The sequence below is a fragment of the Pongo pygmaeus genome, chromosome 8, assembly GCF_028885625.2.
Source record: "Pongo pygmaeus isolate AG05252 chromosome 8, NHGRI_mPonPyg2-v2.0_pri, whole genome shotgun sequence".
NCBI lineage: Eukaryota > Metazoa > Chordata > Mammalia > Primates > Hominidae > Pongo > Pongo pygmaeus.
The window spans coordinates 83,270,391-83,296,700 of record NC_072381.2 but is presented as its reverse complement, the minus strand read 5'-3'; the positions used below and the strand labels follow the sequence as shown (position 1 = coordinate 83,296,700).

Below are 26,310 nucleotides of genomic sequence, written 5' to 3'. Positions count from 1 at the left end.
ATGTTTGCTATTTATGGTTAAGTGACAGCATATTATATCCAGGTATTCTTATGAAAATCACTTGTTCATATCACATGTTCAAATCCGTGTTCAAAATCATGGATTTTGTCCATGTTATTGACATCAAAAATTACTAATTGAATTTTTATAACAATTATGATTTGAATATTTATATACATGTAAGGCTCAGAGATAATGCTAGATGTTAAGAAAGAAAAAACTGTTTATAAGTTACTATAATATTTTATGGAGTATGGCCATCTGTGTCCATCTTACACAACCATCCTCTCACCAGGACTAACATGAAAAAACTTAAAGTTTTAAGGTGTCCAAAGATCGTTCTAGAAATCCATCCCTGAGTTAAGAACCATGGATCTGAGCATAAATTTCTTCCCTGAGTGACTCATTGATTAGAAAAATGCATGGTCTTCCTGTAAGAGTGCATCTAAGAACCCAATGAGACCAAATCATCCCATAATTTAAGTCACAAAGGCATCTTACAAATGCCTGTCACTTTGGCAATATCCCTTCCAAATGAAGAGACTCCTTTGGTCCCCGGAAACATCAGTTTTCTAGATGTCTCTACAATCTAGTTTTCTAGACTCTCTTGGGAGGTCTCTGAGACATTTCAGATTCATCTACATTTTGGAAAATCCAGCATGCAACCCACAAGCCTCCTCTCTAAAGAGACTTCTGCACATCTCTGCCATTTGATATTTAACATGGAATGTATTGCTAGTTCCTCTATGTGAGCAATCCCTACATAAACCCTGTATTTATTTTCATTTTATAACAAGTAATAATAAGCTTGTACAAAATCTTGCCCATGCCGAATGAGAAAATCCAAAACTATTCTTAATTGTTGGGAAGACACATAAAAGTCATGATGAAAAGAAGAAAAAATATATCCACATCCAACATGCAACAAATATTTTACTGAACACTTTGTCAGAAACTTGTATAGTTAATCCAAATCACCAAATAGCTCAACAGTTAACTTGTACTTGGCTTGAGACTTCTTTGTGTGTTTTGTATTAAATATGTTACTTGTTTGCAGGGAGTAGAATATGGTGTTGAGGGAAGAAAAGGAATATTGTCTAAATAATCTGACTTAAATTGCTAATTGGCTTGATGTTGGCTCCTGTTCAATTTTATTTGCCACTCATTCAAACATAATGGCCAACAGAGCAGGAGAACTCACTGGACAACAAAGACAGCCAACTGGCCACCTGCATCCATAGGGAAACAATGTACCACTCACCAGCAATGCTATGCTAGGCTTCAGTGTCTTACGAAGAATAGTAGTACTTCGCAGGTCAGTTTAAGGATTTAATATAATACACAAAAAGTGCTTAGAACAGTACCAGGATCATAGAATGTTTTAAATAATGATAGTAGCTACTACTAGTAGCTATTATATGCCACCATTATTAGTACACATTCCAACACTGGAGAGTACTGATTTACCTGCTTAGACTATGTGGGTCTGTTTTCTTTCTTGTTTTTTTTTCTTTAAAAATGTTTTAAATTGTTTATTTGTTTTTACTTTTAATTTGGGCATATAGTAGGTGTATATATTCATGGGGTCTGCTTTCAACAGGAGTATCTAAAATGTACAATTGCTAATGGTACTGAAACAGATTACCTTTGTAAATCTTTGCCTTCAACTCCTAGAGATTAAGGGCCTCTCATGAAGAACACTCCCTAAGCCTATTTCTGCCATTTATCTGGAAACCAGTCTGCAAACTTGTGACCTCTTCGTTATGTTAGAAAACATAAGCTGTGCTCTCACTTATATAAATCAGTGTTTCTTTCCTCTCCAAATATTCCTGGGAACATTAATTTGCCCGTTGTTGGCTAGCCAATCTACCATCCCTGGAATTAAAGCCAGAGACTAACAGAAAATTGAGACTCAATTTGGGACTTTTTGACAAGGAAATTAATGAAAAAAAAATGGAAACCAAACAAGACAATACAGGATCAGAATGAGCTGTCAGTGGACCACTCACCCCCACTTTCCCTGCATGCATGGATCATCTTACAAGCAGTTAACAGGAAAGGAAGTAGCAGTATGGAAACTTCCCCATCCTCAACACATCAAAAAGAAGAATTTCAAGACAGCACAGGTTAGCTAGGTCCAGTAATATAAAATAAGCATAGCACTCATTTGTCCCAGGAGACCAAATGGGCAAATGAAGACTAGAAGTTGTGATGGGTACTTTCACCTTACACAAATGACACCCATTTGTGTAAGTGTGACTCTTGGCTCCATCTAGACAGGTCTATGTTATAGCAAATCCCAATCCTTCCTCCTCCCCCTCAGCAACTCCTGGGCAACTCAGAAGCACCTCTTGGGCTTTCATGTTGCCCCAGGCACTGTTTTCCCTCAAGGGCTCAGGCCGAGTGTGAACCAGCAAGAGACTGAACTACCTTGACAGTACAATTTGGGACAACCCCCAGCCCTGTACCTTACCTGCAGAATCTGTCCCATCGGCAAGCACATTCTGGGTCGATGCTGGCGCTAGGTCCTTGACTCCATGCACCTGAGCAGCTTCTTCCTGGTTTGTTAAAAATGCAGAGCACAGATCAGATTCGAGGGCTTGCAGCTTCAGCAAGGAATTCTGCCAGCAAAAGCAGAACATGAGGCCAGCTAAGTAGATGCCTAACACACAACAGTGTGTCCGCAGCTCCCGCAAGCACCTTCCTCCACTGCCTGGCAGGAAGAGGGTGGTGGCAACAGCTGCTTCAGGGAAAGAACTGGTTGTGCCAGAATCATATACGCATCATTCCACATGCAGGCTCAGTTTCTGCCTCATTTAAATCCTAACGTATATGGATTATCTGTGACACATGGGACTGGTGATTTCGTCAGCAAGAGACGCTGCATCTGGAGAACCAATCTGAGAAGATATCTGCTTCCCGGGCGCTTGAGGCTTTACGCTTTGAGTGTTTCATTCATTGTGCTGACATCAGGAAGCAGAAGACATTAGGTCCCTCCCTGGCTACCATTCATAAAGGCCATCGTCCCTCCAAAGCAAAGACTGCAGCAAACTGCAGTGCACAAAGAGTTACTGCTGCAGAGGCTGCCTGGCATCTGGGAGGGGCTTTGAGGCTCCCTAGTCCACATCTGTATGCTGGTGTGTGTGTGTGTGTGTGTGTGTGTGTGCGTGTGTGTGTCTTCTAAAGTTACTTCTCTTACATGAGAACAGGGTGAAAGAAAAGGGTGGAGGGAGATGACCTTGGTCATTTAGCATAACGCAGCCACTGAGGAAGAAGCAATTTATCTTTCATAGCCCTCAGCATAACCACCCACCCACTCTCTTCATTTCTCATTTAAAATTTCTCCCATGATTCTTAACAAGAACAAAGTCATACAGATTGACGCATGCATCCTGCCATAATGCAGATGCCAGCAAATTAATTCCCCCGACCAGGTGAAAGTGAGTCAGCCTGAGTCCCTGGCCAGGCTCTCTCCCTCTCCACAAGAAGGTTCTGCAGGTCTCAGCTGTTCTTCTGCCCTCCCAACTCCAGCAGGGGTGGGCACCGGGAGCAAAGCCACTGGTCCTTTCCCTGCTAGGACCCTCCAACACACACAGGCACACACACACCTGCTCACACCCTACCCTCTGCATATCCTTCCCCCCACACAGTGTCACTCCCACTCCACAGCCCCACCCCTGCCACATACATACCCTCACCCCTTACCCCCCACACACACATATGTACACCCTCAGCCCCTAGTGCTCACCTTCATCCTACACGCACTCTCATACCTACTCCTCACCTCCTACTCCACACAGCCACTCACACCAAACCCCCATACTCTCATCCCTACTCCCCACACCTACAAACACCCCAGCTTCCACAAACACACACCCTTACCCCACACATACCTCATACCCTCACATCCAGCCCCTGAAACCTCCCAGCCTACTCCATACATACCCATGCACACCCACCCCACACACACCCACAGCCAACTCCCATGCCTTCCCATACTGTTCCACACACACACCCCTGCTCCATACACACCTTCACAACTTTCCTCACATAAACATCTATCCAACATCTCTCACACCCCAGCTCCTCCCTTCCATGCAAGACCGAGTCCCACACACCCCTCGATCCATTCTGTTGATGTGAGTATGAACCTACAGTAGTGTTTTACAAGCTGCCCACCAAGGGATGTCTAAAATCTGTTGTCTCTTCACCATTCTGAAAGCAGCAGGTGCCTAGGCAGGCTCAGGATCACACCTCTGCCATGCCCGGAGATGGGGTGGGACCTGGCGCAAACCTCCTAAGAGCTCAGGGGCTGCTGTCTGGGAGCCCATAGCTCACGTGAAGCACCTGTGTGGGACTGGGCCATTTTTTTGGCTTCCTCCTCCATTCTGGGATGTTTTCGCAGCAGCTGAGTGTGGAAGCAAGAACTGAGGTTGTTGACAGGAGCTGCAGAAGGAGCAGGGACACCAAGTTTCTGGGAGGATTTAGTATTTAGTAAACAAGCAGCTGGGAGGCAAACAGAAAGATTCCAAGCAAGTTTCCTACTGAAGGACGTTGGAAATCAGTGACCTCTCAAAAAGAGCAAAACTACCCTGAAGGTTAACAAATAATGCCATGAGAATGCAAAATGGTGCTGCCACTATGCAAAACAGAATGATGGGCTCCCAAAATATTAAAAATAGAATTACCATATAATCCAGCAATTTCATTGCTGCATATCTAGCCAAAACAATTGGAAGCGGGGACTTGAACAGATATTCATACACTCATACTCATGGCTGCATTACTCACAATAACCAAGAGGTATGTTTTGGATAAAATAGTGTCTCTACAAAATTTATACATTGAAGCCCTAACCCCCAATGATACTGTATTTGGAGACAGCTCCTTTAAAGATACAATTAGGGTTAGATGAGGAAGCAATAGCAGGGAGACAGACAGATAGAAGGCCATGTGAGAAGGCAGCTGTCTGCAAGACAAGGAGAGAGGCTCAGGAGAAATCGACCCTGCTGGCACCTTGATCTGAGACTTCCAGTCTCCAGGACTGTGAAAAAGTACATTTCTGTTGTTTAAGCGTCCAAGTCTGTGGTATTTTTTTTTCTTTTTTTTAATTTTATTATTATTTTTATTTTTTTATTATTATTATTATTATACTTTAGGTTTTATGGTACATGTGCGCAATGTGCAGGTAAGTTACATATGTATACATGTGTCATGCTGGTGCGCTGCACCCACTAACTCGTCATCTAGCATTAGGTATATCTCCCAATGCTATCCCTCGCCCCTCCCTCCACCCCACAACAGTCCCCAAAGTGTGATGTTCCCCTTCCTGTGTCCATGTGTTCTCATTGTTCAATTCCCACCTATGAGTGAGAATATGCGGTGTTTGGTTTTTTGTTCTTGCGATAGTTTACTGAGAATGATGATTTCCAATTTCATCCATGTCCCTACAAAGGACATGAACTCATCATTTTTTATGGCTGCATAGTATTCCATGGTGTATATGTGCCACATTTTCTTAATCCAGTCTATCATTGTTGGACATTTGGGTTGGTTCCAAGTCTTTGCTATTGTGAATAGTGCTGCAATAAACATACGTGTGCATGTGTCTTTATAGCAGCATGATTTATAGTCCTTTGGGTATATACCCAGTAATGGGATGGCTGGGTCAAATGGAATTTCTAGTTCTAGATCCCTGAGGAATCGCCACACTGACTTCCACAAGGGTTGAACTAGTTTACAGTCCCACCAACAGTGTAAAAGTGTTCCTATTTCTCCACATCCTCTCCAGCACCTGTTGTTTCCTGACTTTTTAATGATTGCCATTCTCCTGGTGTGAGATGGTATCTCATTGTGGTTTTGATGTGCATTTCTCTGATGGCCAGTGATGGTGAGCATTTTTTCATGTGTTTTTTGGCTGCATAAATGTCTTCTTTTGAGAAGTGTCTGTTCATGTCCTTCACCCACTTTTTGATGGGGTTGTTTGTTTTTTTCTTGTAAATTTGTTTGAGTTCATTGTAGATTCTGGATATTAGCCCTTTGTCAGATGAGTAGGTTGCGAAAATTTTCTCCCATTTTGTAGGTTGCCTGTTCACTCTGATGGTAGTTTCCTTTGCTGTGCAGAAGCTCTTTAGTTTAATTAGATCCCATTTGTCAATTTTGGCTTTTGTTGCCATTGCTTTTGGTGTTTTAGACATGAAGTCCTTGCCCATGCCTATGTCCTGAATGGTAATGCCTACGTTTTCTTCTAGGGTTTTTATGGTTTTAGGTCTAACATTTAAGTCTTTAATCCATCTTGAATTGATTTTTGTATAAGGTGTAAGGAAGGGATCCAGTTTCAGCTTTCTACATATGGCTAGCCAGTTTTCCCAGCACCATTTATTAAATAGGGAATCCTTTCCCCATTTCTTGTTTTTCTCAGGTTTGTCAAAGATCAGATAGTTGTAGATATGTGGCATTATTTCTGACGGCTCTGTTCTGTTCCATTGATCTATATCTCTGTTTTGGTACCAGTACCATGCTGTTTTGGTTACTGTAGCCTTGTAGTATAGTTTGAAGTCAGGTAGTGTGATGCCTCCAGCTTTGTTCTTTTGGCTTAGGATTGACTTGGCGATGTGGGCTCTTTTTTGGTTCCATATGAACTTTAAAGTAGTTTTTTCCAATTCTGTGAAGAAAGTCATTGGTAGCTTGATGGGGATGGCATTGAATCTGTAAATTACCTTGGGAAGTATGGCCATTTTCACGATATTGATTCTGCCTACCCATTAGCATGGAATGTTCTTCCATTTGTTTGTATCCTCTTTTATTTCCTTGAGCAGTGGTTTGTAGTTCTCCTTGAGGAGGTCCTTCACATCCCTTGTAAGTTGGATTCCTAGGTATTTTATTTTCTTTGAAGCAATTGTGAATGGGAGTTCACTCATGATTTGGCTCTCTGTTTGTCTGTTATTGATGTATAAGAATGCTTGTGATTTTTGTACATTGATTTTGTATCCTGAGACTTTGCTGAAGTTGCTTATCAGCTTAAGGAGATTTTGGGATGAGACAATGGGGGTTTTCTAGATATACAATCATGTCATCTGCAAACAGGGACAATTTGACTTCCTCTTTTCCTAATTGAATACCCTTGATTTCCTTCTCCTGCCTAATTGCCCTGGCCAGAACTTCCAACACTATGTTGAATAGAAGTGGTGAGAGAGGGCATCCCTGTCTTGTGCCAGTTTTCAAAGGGAATGCTTCCAGTTTTTGCCCATTCAGTATGATATTGGCTGTGGGTCTGTCATAGATAGCTCTTATTATTTTGAGATACGTCCCATCAATTCCTAATTTATTGAGAGTTTTTAGCATGAAGGGTTGTTGAATTTTGTCAAAGGCCTTTTCTGCATCTATTGAGATAATCATGTGGTTTTTGTCTTTGGTTCTGTTTATATGCTGGATTACATTTATTGATTTGCGTATATTGAGCCAGCCTTGCATCCCAGGGATGAAGCCCACTTGATCATGGTGGATAAGCTTTTGGATGTGCTGCTGGATTCTGTTTGCCAGTATTTTATTGAGGATTTTTGCATCAATGTTCATCAAGGATATTGGTCTAAAATTCTCTTTTTTGGTTGTGTCTCTGCCCGGCTTTGGTATCAGGATGATGCTGGCCTCATAAAATGAGTTAGGGAGGATTCCCTCTTTTTCTATTGATTGGAATAGTTTTAGAAGGAATGGTACTAGCTCCTCCTTGTACCTCTGGTAGAATTTGGCTGTGAACCCATCTGGTCCTGGACTTTTTTTGGTTGGTAAGCTATTGATTATTGCCACAATTTCAGCTCCTGTTATTGGTCTATTCAGACATTAAACTTCTTCCTGGTTTAGTCTTGGGAGGGTGTATGTGTTCAGGAATTTATCCATTTCTTCTAGATTTTCTAGTTCATTTGCGTAGAGGTGTTTGTAATATTCTCTGATGGTAGTTTGTATTTCTGTGGGATCAGTGGTGATATCCCCTTTGTCACTTTTTATTGCATCTATTTGATTCTTCTTTCTTTTTTTCTTTATTAATCTTGCTAGCAGTCTATCAATTTTGTTGATCCTTTCAAAAAACCAGCTCCTGGATTCATTTATTTTTTGAAGGGTTTTTTGTGTCTCTATTTCCTTCAGTTCTGCTCTGATTTTAGTTATTTCTTGCCTTCTGCTAGCTTTTGAATGTGTTTGCTCTTGCTTTTCTATTTCTTTTAATTGTGATGTTAAGGTGTCAATTTTGGATCTTTCCTGCTTTCTCTCGTGGGCATTTAGTGCTATAAATTTCCCTCTACACACTGCTTTGAATGCATCCCAGAGATTCTGGTATGTTGTGTCTTGGTTCTCGTTGGTTTCAAAGAACATCTTTATTTCTGCCTTCATTTCGTTATGTACCCAGTAGTCACTCAGGAGCAGGTTGTTCAGTTTCCACGTAGTTGAGCGGTTTTGAGTGAGATTCTTAATCCTGAGTTCTAGCTTGATTGCACTGTGATCTGAGAGATAGTTTGTTATAATTTCTGTTCTTTTACATGTATTGAGGAGAGCTTTACTTCCAAGTATGTGGTCAATTTTGGAATAGGTGTGGTGTGGTGCTGAAAAAAATGTATATTCTGTTGATTTGGGGTGGAGAGTTCTGTAGATGTCTATTAGGTCCGCTTGGTGCAGAGCTGAGTTCAATTCCTGGGTATCCTTGTTGACTTTCTGTCTCGTTGATCTGTCTAATGTTGACAGTGGGGTGTTAAAGTCTCCCATTACTAATGTGTGGGAGTCTAACTCTCTTTGTAGGTCACTCAGGACTTGCTTTATGAATCTGGGTGCTCCTGTATTGGGTGCATATATATTTAGGATAGTTAGCTCTTCTTGTTGAATTAATCCCTTTACCATTATGTAATGGCCTTCTTTGTCTCTTTTGATCTTTGTTGGTTTAAAGTCTGTTTTATCAGAGACTAGGATTGCAACCCCTGCCTTTTTTTGTTTTCCATTTGCTTGGTAGATATTCCTCCATCCTTTTATTTTGAGCCTATGTGTGTCTCTGCACATGAGATGGGTTTCCTGAATACAGCACACTGATGGGTCTTGAGTCTTTATCCAATTTGCCAGTCTGTGTCTTTCAATTGGAGCATTTAGTCCATTTACATTTAAAGTTAATATTGTTATGTGTGAATTTGATCCTGTCATTATGATGTTAGCTGGTTATTTTGCTCGTTAGTTGATGCAGTCTCTTCCTAGTCTCGATGGTCTTTACATTTTGGCATGATTTTGCAGTGGCTGGTATCGGTTGTGCCTTTCCATGTTTAGTGCTTCCTTCAGGAGCTCTTTTAGGGCAGGCCTGGTGGTGACAAAATCTCTCAGCATTTGCTTGTCTGTAAAGGATTTTATTTCTCCTTCACTTATGAAGCTTAGTTTGGCTGGATATGAAATTCTGGGTTGAAAATTCTTTTCTTTAAGAATGTTGAATATTGGCCCCCACTCTCTTCTGGCTTGTAGGGTTTCTGCCGAGAGATCCGCTGTTAGTCTGATGGGCTTCTCTTTGATGGTAACCCGACCTTTCTCTCTGGCTGCCCTTAACATTTTTTCCTTCATTTCAACTTTGGTGAATCTGACAATTATGTGTCTTGGAGTTGCTCTTCTTGAGGAGTATCTTTGTGGCGTTCTCTGTATTTCCTGAACCTGAATGTTGGCCTGCCTTGCTAGATTGGGGAAGTTCTCCTGGATAATATCCTGCAGAGTGTTTTCCAACTTGGTTCCATTCTCCCCGTCACTTTCAGGTACACCAATCAGACGTAGATTTGGTCTTTTCACATAGTCCCACATTTCTTGGAGGCTTTGCTCATTTCTTTTTATTCTTTTTTCTCTAAACTTCCCTTCTCGCTTCATTTCATTCATTTCATCTTCCAGGGCTGATACCCTTTCTTCCATTTGATCGCATCGGCTCCTGAGGCTTCTGCATTCTTCACTTAGTTCTCGAGCCTTGGTTTTCAGCTCCATCAGCTCCTTTAAGCACTTCTCTGTATTGGTTATTCTAGTTATACATTCTTCTAAATTTTTTTCAAAGTTTTCAACTTCTTTGCCTTTGGTTTGAATATCCTCCCGTAGCTCGGAGTAATTTGATCGTCTGAGGCCTTCTTCTCTCAGCTCGTCAAAGTCATTCTCCGTCCAGCTTTGTTCCGTTGCTGGTGAGGAACTGCGTTCCTTTGGAGGAGGAGAGGTACTCTGCTTTTTAGAGTTTCCAGTTTTTCTGCTCTGTTTTTTCCCCGTCTTTGTGGTTTTATCTACTTTTGGTCTTTGATGATGGTGATGTACAGATGGGTTTTTGGTGTGGATGTCCTTTCTGTTAGTTTTCCTTCTAACAGAAAGGACCCTCAGCTGCAGGTCTGTTGGAGTACCCGGCCGGCCGTGTGAGGTGTCAGTCTGCCCCTGCTGGGGGGTGCCTCCCAGTTAGGCTGCTCGGGGGTCAGGGGTCAGGGACCCACTTGAGGAGGCAGTCTGCCCGTTCTCAGATGTCCAGCTGCGTGCTGGGAGAACCACTGCTCTCCTCAAAGCTGTCAGACAGGGACATTTAAGTCTGCAGAGGTTACTGCTGTCTTTTTGTTTGTCTGTGCCCTGCCCCCAGAGGTGGAGCCTACAGAGGCAGGCAGGCCTCCTTGAGCTGTGGTGGGCTCCACCCAGTTCAAGCTTCCTGGCTGCTTTGTTTACCGAAGGGAGCCTGGGCAATGGCGGGCGCCCCTCCCCCAGCCTCGCTGCCGACTGGCTGTTTGATCTCAGACTGCTGTGCTAGCAATCAGCGAGACTCCGTGGGCATAGGACCCTCTGAGCCAGGTGCGGGCTATACTCTCCTGGGGCACCGTTTCCTAAGCCCGTCGGAAAAGCACAGTATTCGGGTGGGAGTGGCCCGATTTTCCAGGTGCCGTCTGTCACCCCTGGAAAGGGAACTCCCTGACCCCTTGCGCTTCCCGAGTGAGGCAATGCCTCGCCCCTGCTTCGGCTGGCGCACGGTGCACTCACCCACTAACCTGCGCCCACTGTCTGGCACTCGCTAGTGAGATGAACACGGTACCTCAGATGGAAATGCAGAAATCACCCGTCTTCTGCGTCGCTCACACTGGGAGCTGTAGACCAGAGCTGTTCCTATTCGGCCATCTTCCAAGTCTGTGGTATTTGTTATGGAAGAACTACAGACTACACAAGGTGGACGCAGCCCAAGTGTCCATGAGCGGATGAATGGATAAACCAAATGTGGTTATGCACATACAATGGAACATTGTTCAGCATTCAAAAGGAAGGAATTCTGACACAGGCAACATGCCACAACATGTATAAACTTTGAGGACATTATGCTAAGTGAAATAAGCCAATCACAAAAGGATAACTACTGTATACTCCCACTTGCATAAGATATTTAGAGTAGTAAAATTCATCGAAGCTGGAAGCGGTGGCCTAAGCCTGTAAATCCCACCACTTTGGGAGGCTGAGACAGGTGGATCACTTGAGGCCAGGAGGTTGAGACCAGGCTGGCCAACATGCGAAAACCTCGTCTATACTAAAAATATAAAAATTAGCTGGGCATGGTGGCACACGCCTATAATTTCAGCTGCTCAGGACACTGAGGCACGATAATCCTTGAACCCGGGAGGTGGGGGTTGCAGTGAGCTGAGATTGTACTATTGCACTTCAGCCTGGGCAACAGAGCAAGACTGCATCTCAAATATATATATATATATATTCATCAAGACAGAAAGTAGAATGTTGGTTATCAAGAGCTGGTGCTTGGGGGTGGGACATAGGGAGGAGATGGGAGCTATTGTTTAATGGGTACAGAGGTTTATGTTGGGAAGATGAAAAAAGTTCTGGAAATGGATGGTGGTGATGGTTGCCCAACAGTGTGACTGTACTTAATGTCACTGAACTACACACTTAAAAATGTTTAAATGGTGGCAGGGTGCAGTGGCTCATACCTGTAATCCCAGCACTTTGGGAGGTCAAGGCAGTGGATCACCTGAGGTCAGGAGTTTGAGACCAGCCTGACCGACATGGTGAAACCCTATTTCTATGAAAAAATACCAAAATTAACCGGGTGTGGTGGCACGCACCTATAATCCCAGCTACTTAGGAGGCTGAGACAGGAGAATCGCTTGAACCCAGGAGGTGGAAGATGCAGTGAGCCAAGACCACACCATTGCACTCCAGCCTGGGCAATAGAGCGAGACTCCATCTCAAAAAAAAAAAAGGCCAGGCGTGGTGGCTCATGCCTGTAATCCCAGCACTTTGGGAGGCAGAGGTGGGAGGATCACTTGAGGTCAGGAGTTCGAGACCAGCCTGACCAATATGGTGAAATCCTGTCTCTACTAAAAATACAAAAATTAGCTGGGCATGGTTGGGGGCGCCAGTAGTCCCAGCTACTCAGGAGTCTGAGACAGGACAATTGCTTGAACCCAGGAGGTGGAGGTTGCAGTGAGCAGAGATCATGCCACTGCACTCCAGCCTGGGTGACAGAGTGAGACTCTGTCTAAAAAAAAAAAAAAAAAAAGTTAAATGGTAAATTTTAGGTTAGATATATTTTAACAATTTTTAAAAATGAATGAAAGGTAAAGTAAAAAGAAAGGCTAGCATTCTTTCTTTCTTTAACTTTACCTTTCATTCTTTTTTTTTTTAATTGTAGAACCAGCTGCCTGTCTCAAATTTGTAAGTGCTCTTGTATATTCTGCAAAGCAGAAGAGGGCATAGCTTTCAGGTTCCCACAGAATGAGAGGGAATGTCAGCTTTTCTACATGCCATGTGTCTGACTTTGGCCAAGCATCCTAGTTATTCTGGGCCTTAATGTCCTCTGTATAAAGGGGCAGTGTTAACAACAACAATGGTACTTGCTCTAAGGGATGCTCTCAGAATTAAACAAGGGAAATCATGGAAAGCTGGAAAGTACTTTGCAGAGCACCAGCATGTTGCAAACACACAAGGACTGGATTGTGTATTTAGTATGACTATCTCCAAACCCCAAAGGCTGCCGGACAGAGTTCTGGCCATGTGGCAAGGCTGTACACTACACTGATACTGAGGCCTTGACTCATCACTTTACCCCCCAGGGTCTTATTTCTGCACCTGCCTAGCAAGGCCCTTAGGCTACAAGACTTCTAAGTCCCCTTACAACTTTAAAGGAGAGAAAAGCAAACAGGCACATGGACTGGAGATGGATGGATGCACAGAATCTGGCATGGAGTGGGTGCTTAGACGCTGTGTTTGGAACGGAACCAAATGTCCAGACGACACAAATAGGTTTCAAAGAATTTCCCTGCACAGGAGTTCACATTCAGAGATCCCTGGTCTCCCATAGGAAGAGAGGTATAATGCCATGACCCAGTATGGCTACAAGCATCCATTGGTGGCTGGGCACAGTGGCTCATGCCTGTAATCCCAGCACTTTAGGAGGCCGAGGTGGGTGGATCATTTGAGGTCAGGAGTTCAAGACCAGCCTAGCCAACATAGTGAAACCCCTTCTCTACTAAAAATATAAAACTTTAGCCAGGCATGGTGGCACACTCCTGTAATCCCAGCTACTTGGGTGGCAGAGGAATGAGAATTGCTTGAACCCAGGAGGTGGAGGGTGCATGAGCCAAGATCATGCCATTGCACTCCAGACTGGGCAACAGGGGGAAAAAAAAGAAGAAGAAGCATCCATCGGTTGTTCTCATCCATCTTCCTCTGCCACTTTCTCCCTCACTGTATCACACTAAGCAAGACTCTGAGTATCGAAGGAGATCTAGTTGTATGGCTGGTTTATTCCTTCTTTAGCTATTAGATAGGACTAAACTTAGAGTAATGGGGAAGAAATTAAGTGGCAAATGGAACAGGAGACAAAAGATGAAGGTCTGGAGAAACAAGAAGATCCCCAAGTAGAAGGGAAAACAAACTGTTGTAAATGGAGGACAAGAAGGCAAAGTGGAAGAAACTCTGCAGACCAGCTGTCCTCAGTAATATTCCTTCCCACCCTTCACTGATCCATTACCTGAGGACAGTCTGCCTTTTGGCACCATGGGCCACTTGTAAGTCCTCCTGAACAGAGAGTGGGGACTTGGACACACTGTGTGGGATGGGTCCATGAAGAGATACTTGTTCTGAGGATCAAGGAACCCAGGACAAGGGGATGGGGAGATTTGTCTATGAGTAATCTACACTAGCAGTCCCAACCTTTTTGGCACCAGGGACCGGCTTTGCGGAAGACAATTTTTCCATGGACTGGGGGACGGGGATTGTTTTGGGATGAAACTGTTTCACCTCAGATCATGAGACATTAGATCCTCATAAGGAGCGTGCAACATAGATTCCTCGCATGTGCAGTTCACAACAGGGTGCGTGCTCCTGAGAATCTAATGCCACCACTGATCTGACAGGAGGCGGAGCTCAGGCGATAAAGCTCGCTGCCCACTGCTCATCTTCTTGGGCTGTGCGGCCCAGGTCCTAACAGGCTACAGGCCGGTACTGGTCCATGGCTCTGGGGTTGGAGACCCCTGATCTACACCACTGCCACATACATGTCCTTCCAGTGGATGGGTGATCTGTCCTACCAGGTCTGTGCCCTGCAGAGCCACCCCAAGAAGGCTTCAGGACAGCTTGCAGTGAATGTGCAGAGTTCGTGTCCACCTTGCAGGCGTGATGCCACATATCCAGCTCCACATGGAAAGCCAGGCAGCTTTCCATGCAAGAGCTGCACTAGGCTCTGCAGTATGAGGCTATTAGCAGCCCCTTCCTCATGGGGCTTCCAGTCTAGTGGGAGATCACTAATAAGCAAGTAAACAAATCAAACAATCATGACAATTATTATTGTCATAGGGCTATGGAGGAAAGAAACAGCAAGCCCAGGGAGTGAGTGACTAACCACCCATTTCACCTCCATCATGCCCGACTTAGTGACCTTTAAGGCAGGAACATGCTTTTCCCTCTACAGAAAGATGAAGGACCCTTCATTTCAGGTCCCAGTAAACCCCTACAGTCCTAGTGCCACCTCAACCCAGCCCTCTCTAATTGGACTTCCATTCCCCCTGCCTCCCCAAGCCTGTCACTCAGGGCCAGCCTGCTAGTGCTTTTCCTGGTTCATATCCAAAGTCTCCTCAAACGAATGTCTAGAATCTGCAGGAAAATTGAGTAAGGGCTAACAGACCCTGTAAAGAACAATGACCACCCCTGCTGCTCCAACTATCCCATCTGGTTAAGAAAGAATCCAGAGAGAAGTCTGTGAAATGTAGGTGTGGTTTTCTTTAAAAAGCTAATTTTTCCCATTTACATAATGGAGAATATGCTACTTGTTTTAGAAAATACTCTACTCATTTTCTCTCCTCTACAATTACTCAGGTCCCACTTTAGTTGGGTTGAAATAGAGAACACCCACACAAGCTGGATGGTTAAATACTATTTTAAGGTGCTTTTGTCTGCAATTCACCAGTCCCAGAGCAAGCACAGCTTACATTTAGTTCATATGAAAGGCTTTAGTCCTCCTCTCCCATCCTTTTATCTGTCCAAGAATTGCATATGATTCCCCATGATGATATGAAGCAAATCAAGTTGGAAATCTGCTCAAAACTGGGGACATGACTGGGTCTCCAAACATCTCCATTTCTACTTACCACTCTTCTTCCCTGAATTTCAATGTTTCTTGAATATATTCCCACCCACATACATACAACACCCTTCCTTTCCATCTGCTGATTCACCTGCTCTCTGCCCCCTCCTCCTCAGACCCTACTCAGCTCTAGTTGTTTCGAGGCCAAAATCCCATCAAATTATTGAGCCAGTTCTGATTATCTTGTCTCAGCAGGGGGCCCCCTACTGTCTCTTTTAGCGTCTTGTTTATTTCCTTCACAAGGCTTGCCACATCATGTAATTTTGTGTATTGTTTATTGGCTATTTTCAGCTCCATAAGGGCTAGCACCGTACCTCCATTGTTTACTGCTGCATCCTAGCACAATGTGTAGAAAAGAGCCAACCAATAAAAAGACTGCCATTGTATCTGAGTTTTGTTTTTCTGGGTCCTTTAGCCAGCATTTGCAGTGGGGGCAGGGGTCTCTGAGTATCCAATATTGACCCCTCCTGCTGCCCTGGTTTAGAAACTTTAAAGTGCTTAAAAATCACAGGGGAGTTTACAAAAGACGTGTGCTCCCAGGACGTGCCCATTCCAGAGATTCTGGTTCAGCAAGTCTGAGGCAGGGTCTTTAAACACAAGAAGTCCAAGGGCCCTATTCCCTGGGGCCTTGACACACTCTAAATATCTCAGTTGCCCACTTAGCTCTACTTGCCCCAGGGCCAAAAGCTTTTCTCTGAGCCCCAGCCCTCTGACTCCCTCATTGCCTTTTTATCCTTTGGTTGGTTCCCTTGAAAGCTGCCCCCACCCCTACTAGGAGGTATAAAGTGTGAAGTGCTCAGAAGCAAGAAGGTATTGCTTCCTGAACTTCTGGATGTTCTTGCCAACAAGGTAGGACTTCTCCCTATGTCGACCATTACAAGAAAAAGCCAAATTTATCCCTCCCCTAAAGTAAAGACATTGGACTTTTGGCGAATCCCTCTGGGGACAGTGTTGCTTGTGTCTGAGCATGGTTTGCAGCATAGCACACCTCAGCTCAGTCCTCAGCCCTCACTCCCCGGCACCTCCCAAAGGAGAAATTCAATGTAGGAGAACAAGCTATTCACTTTAAGGAGCCTTCTGTTGACAAGAAGATCCAGGTCTTATTCGGATCCTATCAGCAATTCTTTTTAAACAAGGACAACCTAGCCACAATATACAATAATAAAACCCACATTTCCTTTAAGCTAAATGACTTCAACCTGGAAAGGGGGAATCCTATACTTGATTTCACCTCATTGTGATATCCTTGTTATGTTCACTTTATTAAATGAACAATAAGAACAAGATGTTTGGGGGAGAATAATACCATTTTATAAACTCCCTTTTTTTTTTTTTTTTTTTTTTTTTTTTTGAGACAGAGTCTTGCTCTGTCGCCCAGGCTTGAGTGCAGTGGCAGGATCTCGGCTCACTGCAAGCTCCACCTCCTGGCTTCACCCAATTCTCCTGCCTCAGCCTCCTGAGTAGCTGGGACTACAGGCGCCCGCCACCACGTCCAGCTAATTTTTTTTTTTTTTTTAATAGAGACAGGGTTTCACTGTGTTAGCCAGGATGGTCTTGATCTCCTGACCTCGTGATCCGCCTGCCTCGGCCTCCCAAAGTGCTGGGATTACACACATGAGCCACCGCGCCTGACCTATAAACTCCCATTTTAAAGCAGAACTCTGAGCTTTTCTAGATAATAAGACTGATTTTTCTGAAAATACAATGTGTCTCACTTACAACTCACGGAATGAACTTCAATAATTTCTCAATGGAGTTACCAGTACTTAAATTATCCAAAAGCACAGGTCTTAAGATGGATAAGCCCCTAACTAGTCATTTTTCCCAGAACATTAATTAAATCCCAAGGGCTGAAGTCCAAAGCTAGTCTGGGTTGTAGCCCATATGGTTGCTTCTTCGTGGCTTTGTTTCCATTTATTTTAGCCCTGAAAAATATTCGCCTTCAAAACTAAACTTAGTAAGATGGGAGCACAGGAGATGGCCCGCTGGGCCCTTAATCTGCCTCATTCTGTGTCACAGGGCAAACCACCAAATGATGCTGGCTCATAGGCCATCTACTTTTTCTGATAACACTACCTTAACTCCTTCAATTTCTAAAATTCAATGAATATTAGAAATCAGTAAGTATTCACTGAAAATCATAAAATCACATGCCATGTGAAATAACATATATCTATGCCTTTAAAGATGGCAGGTCACATTGGAAAGCATGGCCATTTCCTCAAATACTAATTTTTAAGTTATATATTTTTAAATTTTGAATTGATACATAATAATTATACATATTTACAGGGTACGTGGTGAGTTTTGATACATATATAGTGATCAAATCACAATAATGAGATTATTCACTACCTCAAATATTTACCATTTGCTTGTGTTGGGAACATTCAAAATCTTCTCTCCTAGCTATTTGAAAATCCGTAGTAAATTATTGTTGACAAGAGTCACACTACAGTGCTGTAGAATACTAGAACCTATTCCTCTTATCTAGCTATGATTTTATATCCTTTAACCAATCCCTCCCTATCTCTCTCTCCCCCTTACCCTTCCCAGCATCTAGTAACCACTATTCTACTCTCTACTTCTGAGATCAACTTTTTTACTTTTTCTTTTTTTTTTTTTTTTTAGACGGAGTCTCACTCTGTTGCCCAGGATGGAGTGCAGTGGTGCAATCTCAGCTCACTACAAGCTCCGCCTCCTGGGTTCACACCATTCTCCTGCCTCAGCCTCTCCAGTAGCTGGGACTACAGGCACCTGCCACCATGCCCAGCTGATTTTTTTTGTATTTTTAGTAGAGACAGGGTTTCACCGTGTTAGCCTGGATGGTCTCAATCTCCTGACCTCGTGATCCATCCGCCTCGGCCTCCCAAAGTGCTGGGATTACAGGCGTGAGCCACTGCGCCCAGCCATGATCAACTTTTTTAGCATTCACACATGAGCGAGAACATGCAGTGTTTATTTTTCTGTGACTGGCTTATTTCATTTAACATAATTTTCTCCAGGATCACCCATGTTGCTGTAAATGACAATATTTCATTCTTTTTTATGACTGGATAATATTCCATTGTATATAAGTACCATATTTTCTTTATCCATTTGTCTGTTGATAAGACACTTAGGTTGTCAAATACTAATATTTTGTAAGAAAATAAGAAAATTCAGCTCTTGTCTCTCTATAAACTTGAGTTTTACAACCCTCAGAAGGCCAAAAATGTCCTAAAAAAGACAATAGGTGCCAAGGCTAGGAAGGCCAGACATCCTGACTTGATATGTGTCCCTGTAAACCCCTGGGAAGTGAGGACAACAAAGTCCATTCTTGTACTGCAGCTCTTGCACCTCACCCCTGTACCAGATCCAAAGCTGGATACACATTTGCTTCTTAATAAATCCTGCTGAAAGAAAGAATTACCCTTAGAAAAAAACATCTCAAAGGTCACAGCTGTCAGGAAAAATTTGGTCTTCAGATCAGCAGTAATATTTTCTAAAAGTTAGCAGGGGTAGGGGGAACAGAACATATTTATGAAAGCTGTCAACTTTCACCAAGTGACAGCATGTAAGAAAGAAAACAAACAAATCCCCTCCCCATCATTCCCTCACAAAATGAAAATTTTAAAAACAATTTCTAAGTGAAAGGTTGTTCATAGACTTTATATAAAAAAAAAACTCACTGTATTCATTGCTCTTATGTTTATACTTTTGCCAAAAAGCAATAAAAACTACAGCACAGGCTGGCCCCTGGGAGCCACTGAACTCGACACAGTTCCTTCCAGCCTTCCATGAGAGAGTAAGAAATTAGTAGTATGAAGAGATATACGTGAAAGAGTGGGCAACAAGAAAAAGGATCAAGATGTCATGCCAGAGAAAACAGGAAGAGCCAATGGGACAAAGTGGCAGGGGAGCTGGGGAGATGGGTAGGCTGCCAGGCAAAAGGCAGCACAGGTGGGTCAACTAGGCAAGTCCTGCCTCAATGCCTCTGCTCAGCCCAATACCTCTGATGCTTCTCCGAGGCAGTTCCCAGACAAGGAAAAACAGAGGCAGCTGCTGGCATGGCTTCCACTTTTTCTGCCAACACCACACTAAGGATTCCCCTGAGGGTGAGGCGCACAGACCTGGTTTCCCTGGAGATAAGAAAGCGGCTAGATAGTTGCATCTGAACAACGGGGCAGAATAAACCAGGCCTGTAAGCCATTCAGAGCTTTTTTGCCATGCAGTTCATTCAACTGGGAATGAGAACTAGTATTCACACCGTGACCATGTTGGCTACAGGATGTCCTCATTGACACTGATAACAAAAGTTGTCTAAAATTAAATGAATCATAGGATACTGCTCCAGCTGAGGAACAAACCTTGGTAGGGGAGCAAGGTGACTCTACCTCTACTCAGAAAGCCATACCAGAAAAATGCTAAGTGGCATCCTGCAGGGGTCCAGCAGAGAGGAAAATTACCTTGGAGATCATGCTTCTAGAGACCAACATCACGCAGCCCAGCATCTAATTACTTATCTTCTGAGAACGGCACTCCTAGATCCTAAGTGGGAAATATGGCCCAAGTCTAACAAATCAGCTTATTCCAAACACCAACATCACAGGAACTGGTTCAGAAATGGACACATGCCCCAAGCCAGATAAATGAGACTGAAGTATGGGACTTTTTAGAACTAGGAAGGAGAGACTGTTATTTCATTGTGTGGTAGGCAAATCCTAATGGTAGCCATCAAGATTCCTATATCCTGATAACATAATCAAACACTAATCTAGGTACTTCTATGAAGAGATTTGCAAATGTAATTAAAGCCTTAACTCAGCTGACCAAAGATACAGATTACTTGGCTGAGCCTGGACCAATCAGGGGAGGCCTTTAAAATGCACAGGGTTTCTTCCAGTTGGTAGCAAAAGACAACATCATAGAAATTCAAAGCACAAGAAGGATTTGCCACGCTGTTGCTGGCTCCAAGATAAAGGGTGAGGAGGGGGAGTGTGACAGCCTCTAGAAGCTGAGAGCTGCCCTCAGGTGACATCTAGCAAGGAAGCAGGACATACAGTTGCACAACTACAAGGAACTAAATTCAGGCAACAACCTGAAGAAGCTGGGATGGGGGCTCTTCTCCAGAACCTCCAGATAAGAAAATACCCCAGCCAGTGCCTAGATTTCAATTTCATGAAACCCTAAGCAGAAAACCCAGTTGAGTCCACCCACATTTCTGACCTACATAACTGTGAGCTAATAAATAAATGTTTGGAGCCACTAAGCTCTTGGTAATTTATTACCCATTAATAGAAAACTAGTATACACTGGCATTACTAAATAATTTGTCCCTAGAGAGGGGCTGACCTAAATAAAGATGAACCCAATATAGAAAAAGAAGAACTGAGAGATAGAAATAGATGGCATCTCCAGTGATGAGTTTTCAATCCCTGGACCTAGCCATGCATAGAGCCTATCCTGATCCTAAATTTTCTGCTATATGTCAATAACATCCTGTTCTTATTAAAACCAAGTTGAATTGACTTTCAGTCACACCGAAAGAATCACAGATACTTTTTAAAACCTCCTCACTCAATCCCGAACTAAGACCTAACCCTATAGACTGGGTTTGCATTTGAATAGAAAAATAGAGCTGCCTATTCTTATACAAATAATACCATTCAGTCAGCTCAAGAATGTTAAAGGCCTAAGAAGCCTCTTTCTAGACCATTTTCACAAAATTAACACAATTTTGAGGAAGAAACACATCCTGAACAAAACAATAAGTACCATCTTGAGGCTTGATATGGTTTGATGCCAAAATACCTATATGATAAACTGTGGATGCTAATAAAAACACAATCTAGTCCTTCACATGGAGATACACAGAGGCATAGACACACGCATACCGACTCAAAGAGGGACACTGCATGTGTGCAAATTGTCCTACTTTTAACAAAATTAACATATTAAAGGATTCTTCATAGATATCTTTGACATTGAGGCTAGTTTAGTTATCATGACCAGCATAATTGAACAGAGAAGAGTTAACAGTAGTATGGGAAGAAAAATTAACTTTTCATATTGATTTCAGGTAAATAAATCATCTCTTTCATGCTAAGCTAAATAAAAATAGGTATCTCCTTTGTAGAATAAGACTGCAATTACACATCCAAGGTTAAACCTCTTAATATTGATATTAGGTCATTATTGAACATCTGTTGCATGCTAGTAATTTATTACATTTGTTTCTTATAAGATAGCCTCTTCCTCTAGATTCTAATGGTATTCCTCAGGAATTTGTCCTCTTTTGGTAGAACCACGGTCAGAATATAGCACAACACAAGTCTGAATCCATGCTCATTGTGAGCATCTTCTGTTCCTCTGGTTCCCCAGTAACCAATGAGAGTGATGATGACACACACAAATCTGGAAATCTCCTGGCTATTTTTGATAAAGTCAATACTAAATTTCAAAGCAGCAACAGAGGCAGAACATACCTTTAGAATGCCCTGTAGGGTCAATTAACAGCAAAAATATTTCTACCTTATTCTATAAACACAAAGAGCACTCAAAATGGAGTCTTCAGAATAGAGTTACAGTAATATTCTTTCCATTAAAGAGATGCTATTATCCTCTCACTCTAACCCATTTATGCCTAGTGTCCATTATTGGAACGCTAAGCATGTGGGAGGTATTTATATCCTACTGCTCAAAGTCATTGCCAAGGTCTGATTGCAAAAATTCAAAACATTGCAACCTTGGGCATAAATGGACAAAGCACTCATAAAGGGAGAACAGTGCAGTATCAGAGAACTTGTGCTTGCCTTTTTCAGATGTTTTAGGTTCTACTAGTTACCAGGTGAAATGGCTTAGCCAGCGTGACGGTGTTAACATTCCTCATGAAGTAACAATGTGACTGAAATTTCTCCACCTTCAAAAATCATTTCTCTTTCCTACTCTCTACCTCACAGTTAGAAATGGGGAAGCAAGGTGGGAAGAATAGACAATCATCCCCTTTTGACCCTCACTGTTGAGTCTACCAATTTCTTCTCCCCTACAAAAGACAACATCATCCTTTCCCATTCCATGACCTGGATATTATAGGGCTCAGCGACTTCCATCTGGGTTGGTTTCTTCCTCTCCATCAGTGGCTCCTGACATTCAGTTACTTCAATGTCCAGGCTGACAATCATGCTAATGTCTGGCTTCATAATTCCTCAACCCCCTCAATTTCAGGGTTCCTTCCACTTCACTATGGCTGGCTGCCTCAGCAAGTTGCAATAAACTTCAAGGATCTCAAACCTTCTAAACATAGTCCCCATCCCCTCTATCTCATTCACTCCCTGCAACTGAACTTATTCTGTCCTCCTAATTCTATTAAGGTTTTAGATTTTTCTATGTTCCTACAGTGAGTCATCCCACTTAGACTCCTCACTGTGTGGGAAACATACATGGGGGAGACAGGCACCTGTCTCTACGGTTTTATTCTGGGGATAAAAAAAAAGTCAGTATATCCACCTAGAAGTATTTCTCCCACTGATGCCTTAAGTCTTAGCTACCTTGAAATCCTCGCCATTGGAGGTATAGAGTTTATTGGTGTGCAAAAGACTGATGCAACATTTATCCATTTTTGCATTCCAGGATTTAGCATCTGCTTCTTTGTGCTCAACACATCTCTCTTGGGTAAACTCATTAACCCATGACAAGATTGTTTCATTTTTTTCAGATTTATAAGCTGGCTTCTTAGGCCTGGAGAGGATAAACGACAGTGATTGTCAATGCCAGCGCAAGAGAGTTTCATGGCCGATAAGCCTCAAAGACAAGGGAAATAAGGAATCCATGTAAGGTCACCAAAGCTTCTCCTTCAAGGTCAATTGGCTTGTGGCTGACCTTAACTATATGGCCTTGAAATTCCAGATAAGAAGTAAAATGTAAACAAACTCATATTCACTCAACTGACATTGTTTTATCCAAAAGGTAAATGCAGAATACCTTCAAAGTATCTGTCAGATAAGAAAATAAAGTGTTTTTCCTGAGCACAGAGGCCGTGAACAGTTTTTGAGGTGATAACTTCCTTCTGTATTATGATGACATAAGAGTTGGGTTGGGTGAGTATAATAAAGAAGAAAAGAAGGCCCATGGTGACCCAGAGCTTCAGCCTGCTCCAGCCATACCACTCCGGATCTCCAGTTGATCACAATTCTTCACTTACAATAATGTCGCCTGTCTCTCGTGTGAGACTGATAAATAACTATGCCAAGCACATATGTCACTGCTATTGAACTACTTACTATTCACTCCCCAAACTAGGCTTCAGATGGTGGGTTGGCCAGGGGGAGGCCTTAACCATGAGTTACTTGGTTTTCCTTATTCCATCCCTGATGGGAAGCTATGGCTACACTCTGCAAGCACTGGGAAAATGGAAAAAGGGTAGAATCAATGAATGTTAAAATTGAAAGGCCTCAATACTATAAGATCTCACTTATTATTATAAGCCAAACTTTTAGTAGAGAGTAAAATAGGGTTACCAGAGGCTGGTGGGGAGGAGGTGGACAGGGAAAGGGGAGACATTAGTGAATGGGTATAAAGTTTCAGTTAGAAAGGATAAATCAGTTTTGGTGTTTTATTGCACCACACAGTGACTATAATTAATAGTAATATATTGTATATTAGCTGAAATAGAGGATTTTAAATGTTCTCATCACAAAGAACTAATACATATTCAAAGTGTTGAATATGCAAATTTGCCTGATTTGTTCATTCCATAATATATCAAAACATCACATTGTATCCCATAAATATATACAAATGTACAATTATTATTTGTCATTTAAAAATCTAATTAAACTTAAAAAAAATCTCTGAAAGGACACCTAGAGTTAGCCCAATTCAAAACTTCCTACAGAGTTAGAAATGGGGAAGCAAGGTGGGAAGAAAAGATTATCATCCCCTTTTGACCCTCACTGTTGAGTCTACCAATTTTTTTCTCAGTAGTTTTAGTTTACAAACGAAACTAAAAGAAGTTGATGTGGTGCTCTTTCATATATATTATGGGAGTTGGAAACAGTAGTTTGAGGACCCAATATGGCTTTTTTTTTTGGGGAAGGAGAGATTTATTAGTTTTCTTTATAAATATGTTATTTTTCTTAATTGGGACTGAAGCAAGGAATGTGATCTACAAGCATACAGAGAGTAAAAACAATCACTTTTCTTCATTTTATCTTTCAAGTACCTTTCTGATCTATTGAATGCTTATGATTACATGGACTGGCAGACTGACTAAGACCAAGGATTAAGGTGGATGAGACACTGACAGATCTTAAGTCTAGAATATTTTCCAGTCAGGATTCAAAAGATCCTAACCCCCAAAACCCGATGTCTTACAGAGACAGAGTCATACAGCTCAGGTGAATGTCAGTAGGGAGATTTAATCAGTTTTTTTCTGGAAAAACTCCTATGCTCGAGTCCCAGAGACACCAAAAACTGTGGAATAAAAAATGCAATTCCTATCAAGAGACTCAAAGTCAAAAATTGGGAGCTCTAGGCTGGCAGAAGAAAAACGAGACTGGCAGATGTCAAATCTATACTCATGCCAAGTGGAAACAAGAAGTTAGTGAGCTCTTCAGCCCACTAGGAAAGTATGAGAAACACACACAGAGACAACATACGTGGATACGCTACACCATGTGTCACCGTGCCAGGCGGAGAAGACCTCGGGTCAAGTGCCAGCTCTGGAATCAAGCTGAGCCCCATCTGTCAGTCACAGAGCAAGTGGACAAACAAGTACAAATAGTAGAAGTGAAATACCAGATGTAAAATTTGGGGAATGTATAAGGTACGTATGTAGCATCTTGTAATTATTACTATGTACAACATATGGAAACATCTGGAAAACACTTTTGGACCATGATTCTCATGAGGCTCAAGAAAATCTTTTTTGGTTTTACACTCGCAAGTTGGTATGGAAGAGAGTGCAGTTACGGAACTGCTAGGTTCTTTATAAGGATGTGTGGGGAGGTGGTGAATAAATAAAATAAAGGAATAAAAACCAATGAAGAGAGCTAACATAATAAAAAGTTCTGCCTTACATGTTTATTTAGAGATGGGAGGCATACTCCTGTAAAAAGTCAGCTGTACAAAGAGGCCAGAAAACAGCTCGTGGTAATAAAGATATATATGAAAGATAACAACAGCTCTGGTCAACAACAAGAAACAAGTACACAATGAGTTACAGCAAGGCAAATGAAAACTATGACTATATACCAAACATGAATATACCAAAACTATGACTATATACCAATCATGAATATAATATGGAGCAAATGAAGCCAGACACAAAAGAGCATATGTAATCCATGAATAAAACACTAAAAAATACTAGCTATCTTCATAGGAGAGTAGTGACTGGAAGGAATTACAGAGAGGCATCTGGGATGCTGGTAATATTTTGTTTCTTGATTTATGTGCTGGTTGCACACTTTGTAAGAATTCATTCAGCTGTATACCTATGACCTGTGCACTTTTCTGTATATATTTTCTATCCCCATTAAAAATATTATAGCAGTATTTCCCATTTGTGTTCCATAGGGACTCTGTCGCCTAAAGAAATGTTATTAGGTGGTTCTTCCATAAAAAAGTTTGGTGTTCAATAAGTTGAGAAATGCTGGGAATGATACAGGACATTTCAATCCATGAGTGTGAACACATCCACCCTCCTTGATGGTCTC

General features: G+C 42.3%; 1 protein-coding gene across 6 annotated transcripts in view; it reads right to left on the bottom strand.

Annotated features, from left to right (window-relative positions):
• FAM13C (family with sequence similarity 13 member C) overlaps positions 1-26,310 on the bottom strand; it is a 122,692-nt gene that overhangs the window by 34,784 nt on the left and 61,598 nt on the right. For all 6 annotated transcript variants that reach the window (XM_054436361.2, XM_054436360.2, XM_054436359.1 and 3 more), the window contains one exon: positions 2,474-2,558. In XM_054436361.2, the coding sequence (XP_054292336.1) occupies positions 2,474-2,558 (85 nt within the window). The remainder of the gene's footprint in view (positions 1-2,473; positions 2,559-26,310) is intronic.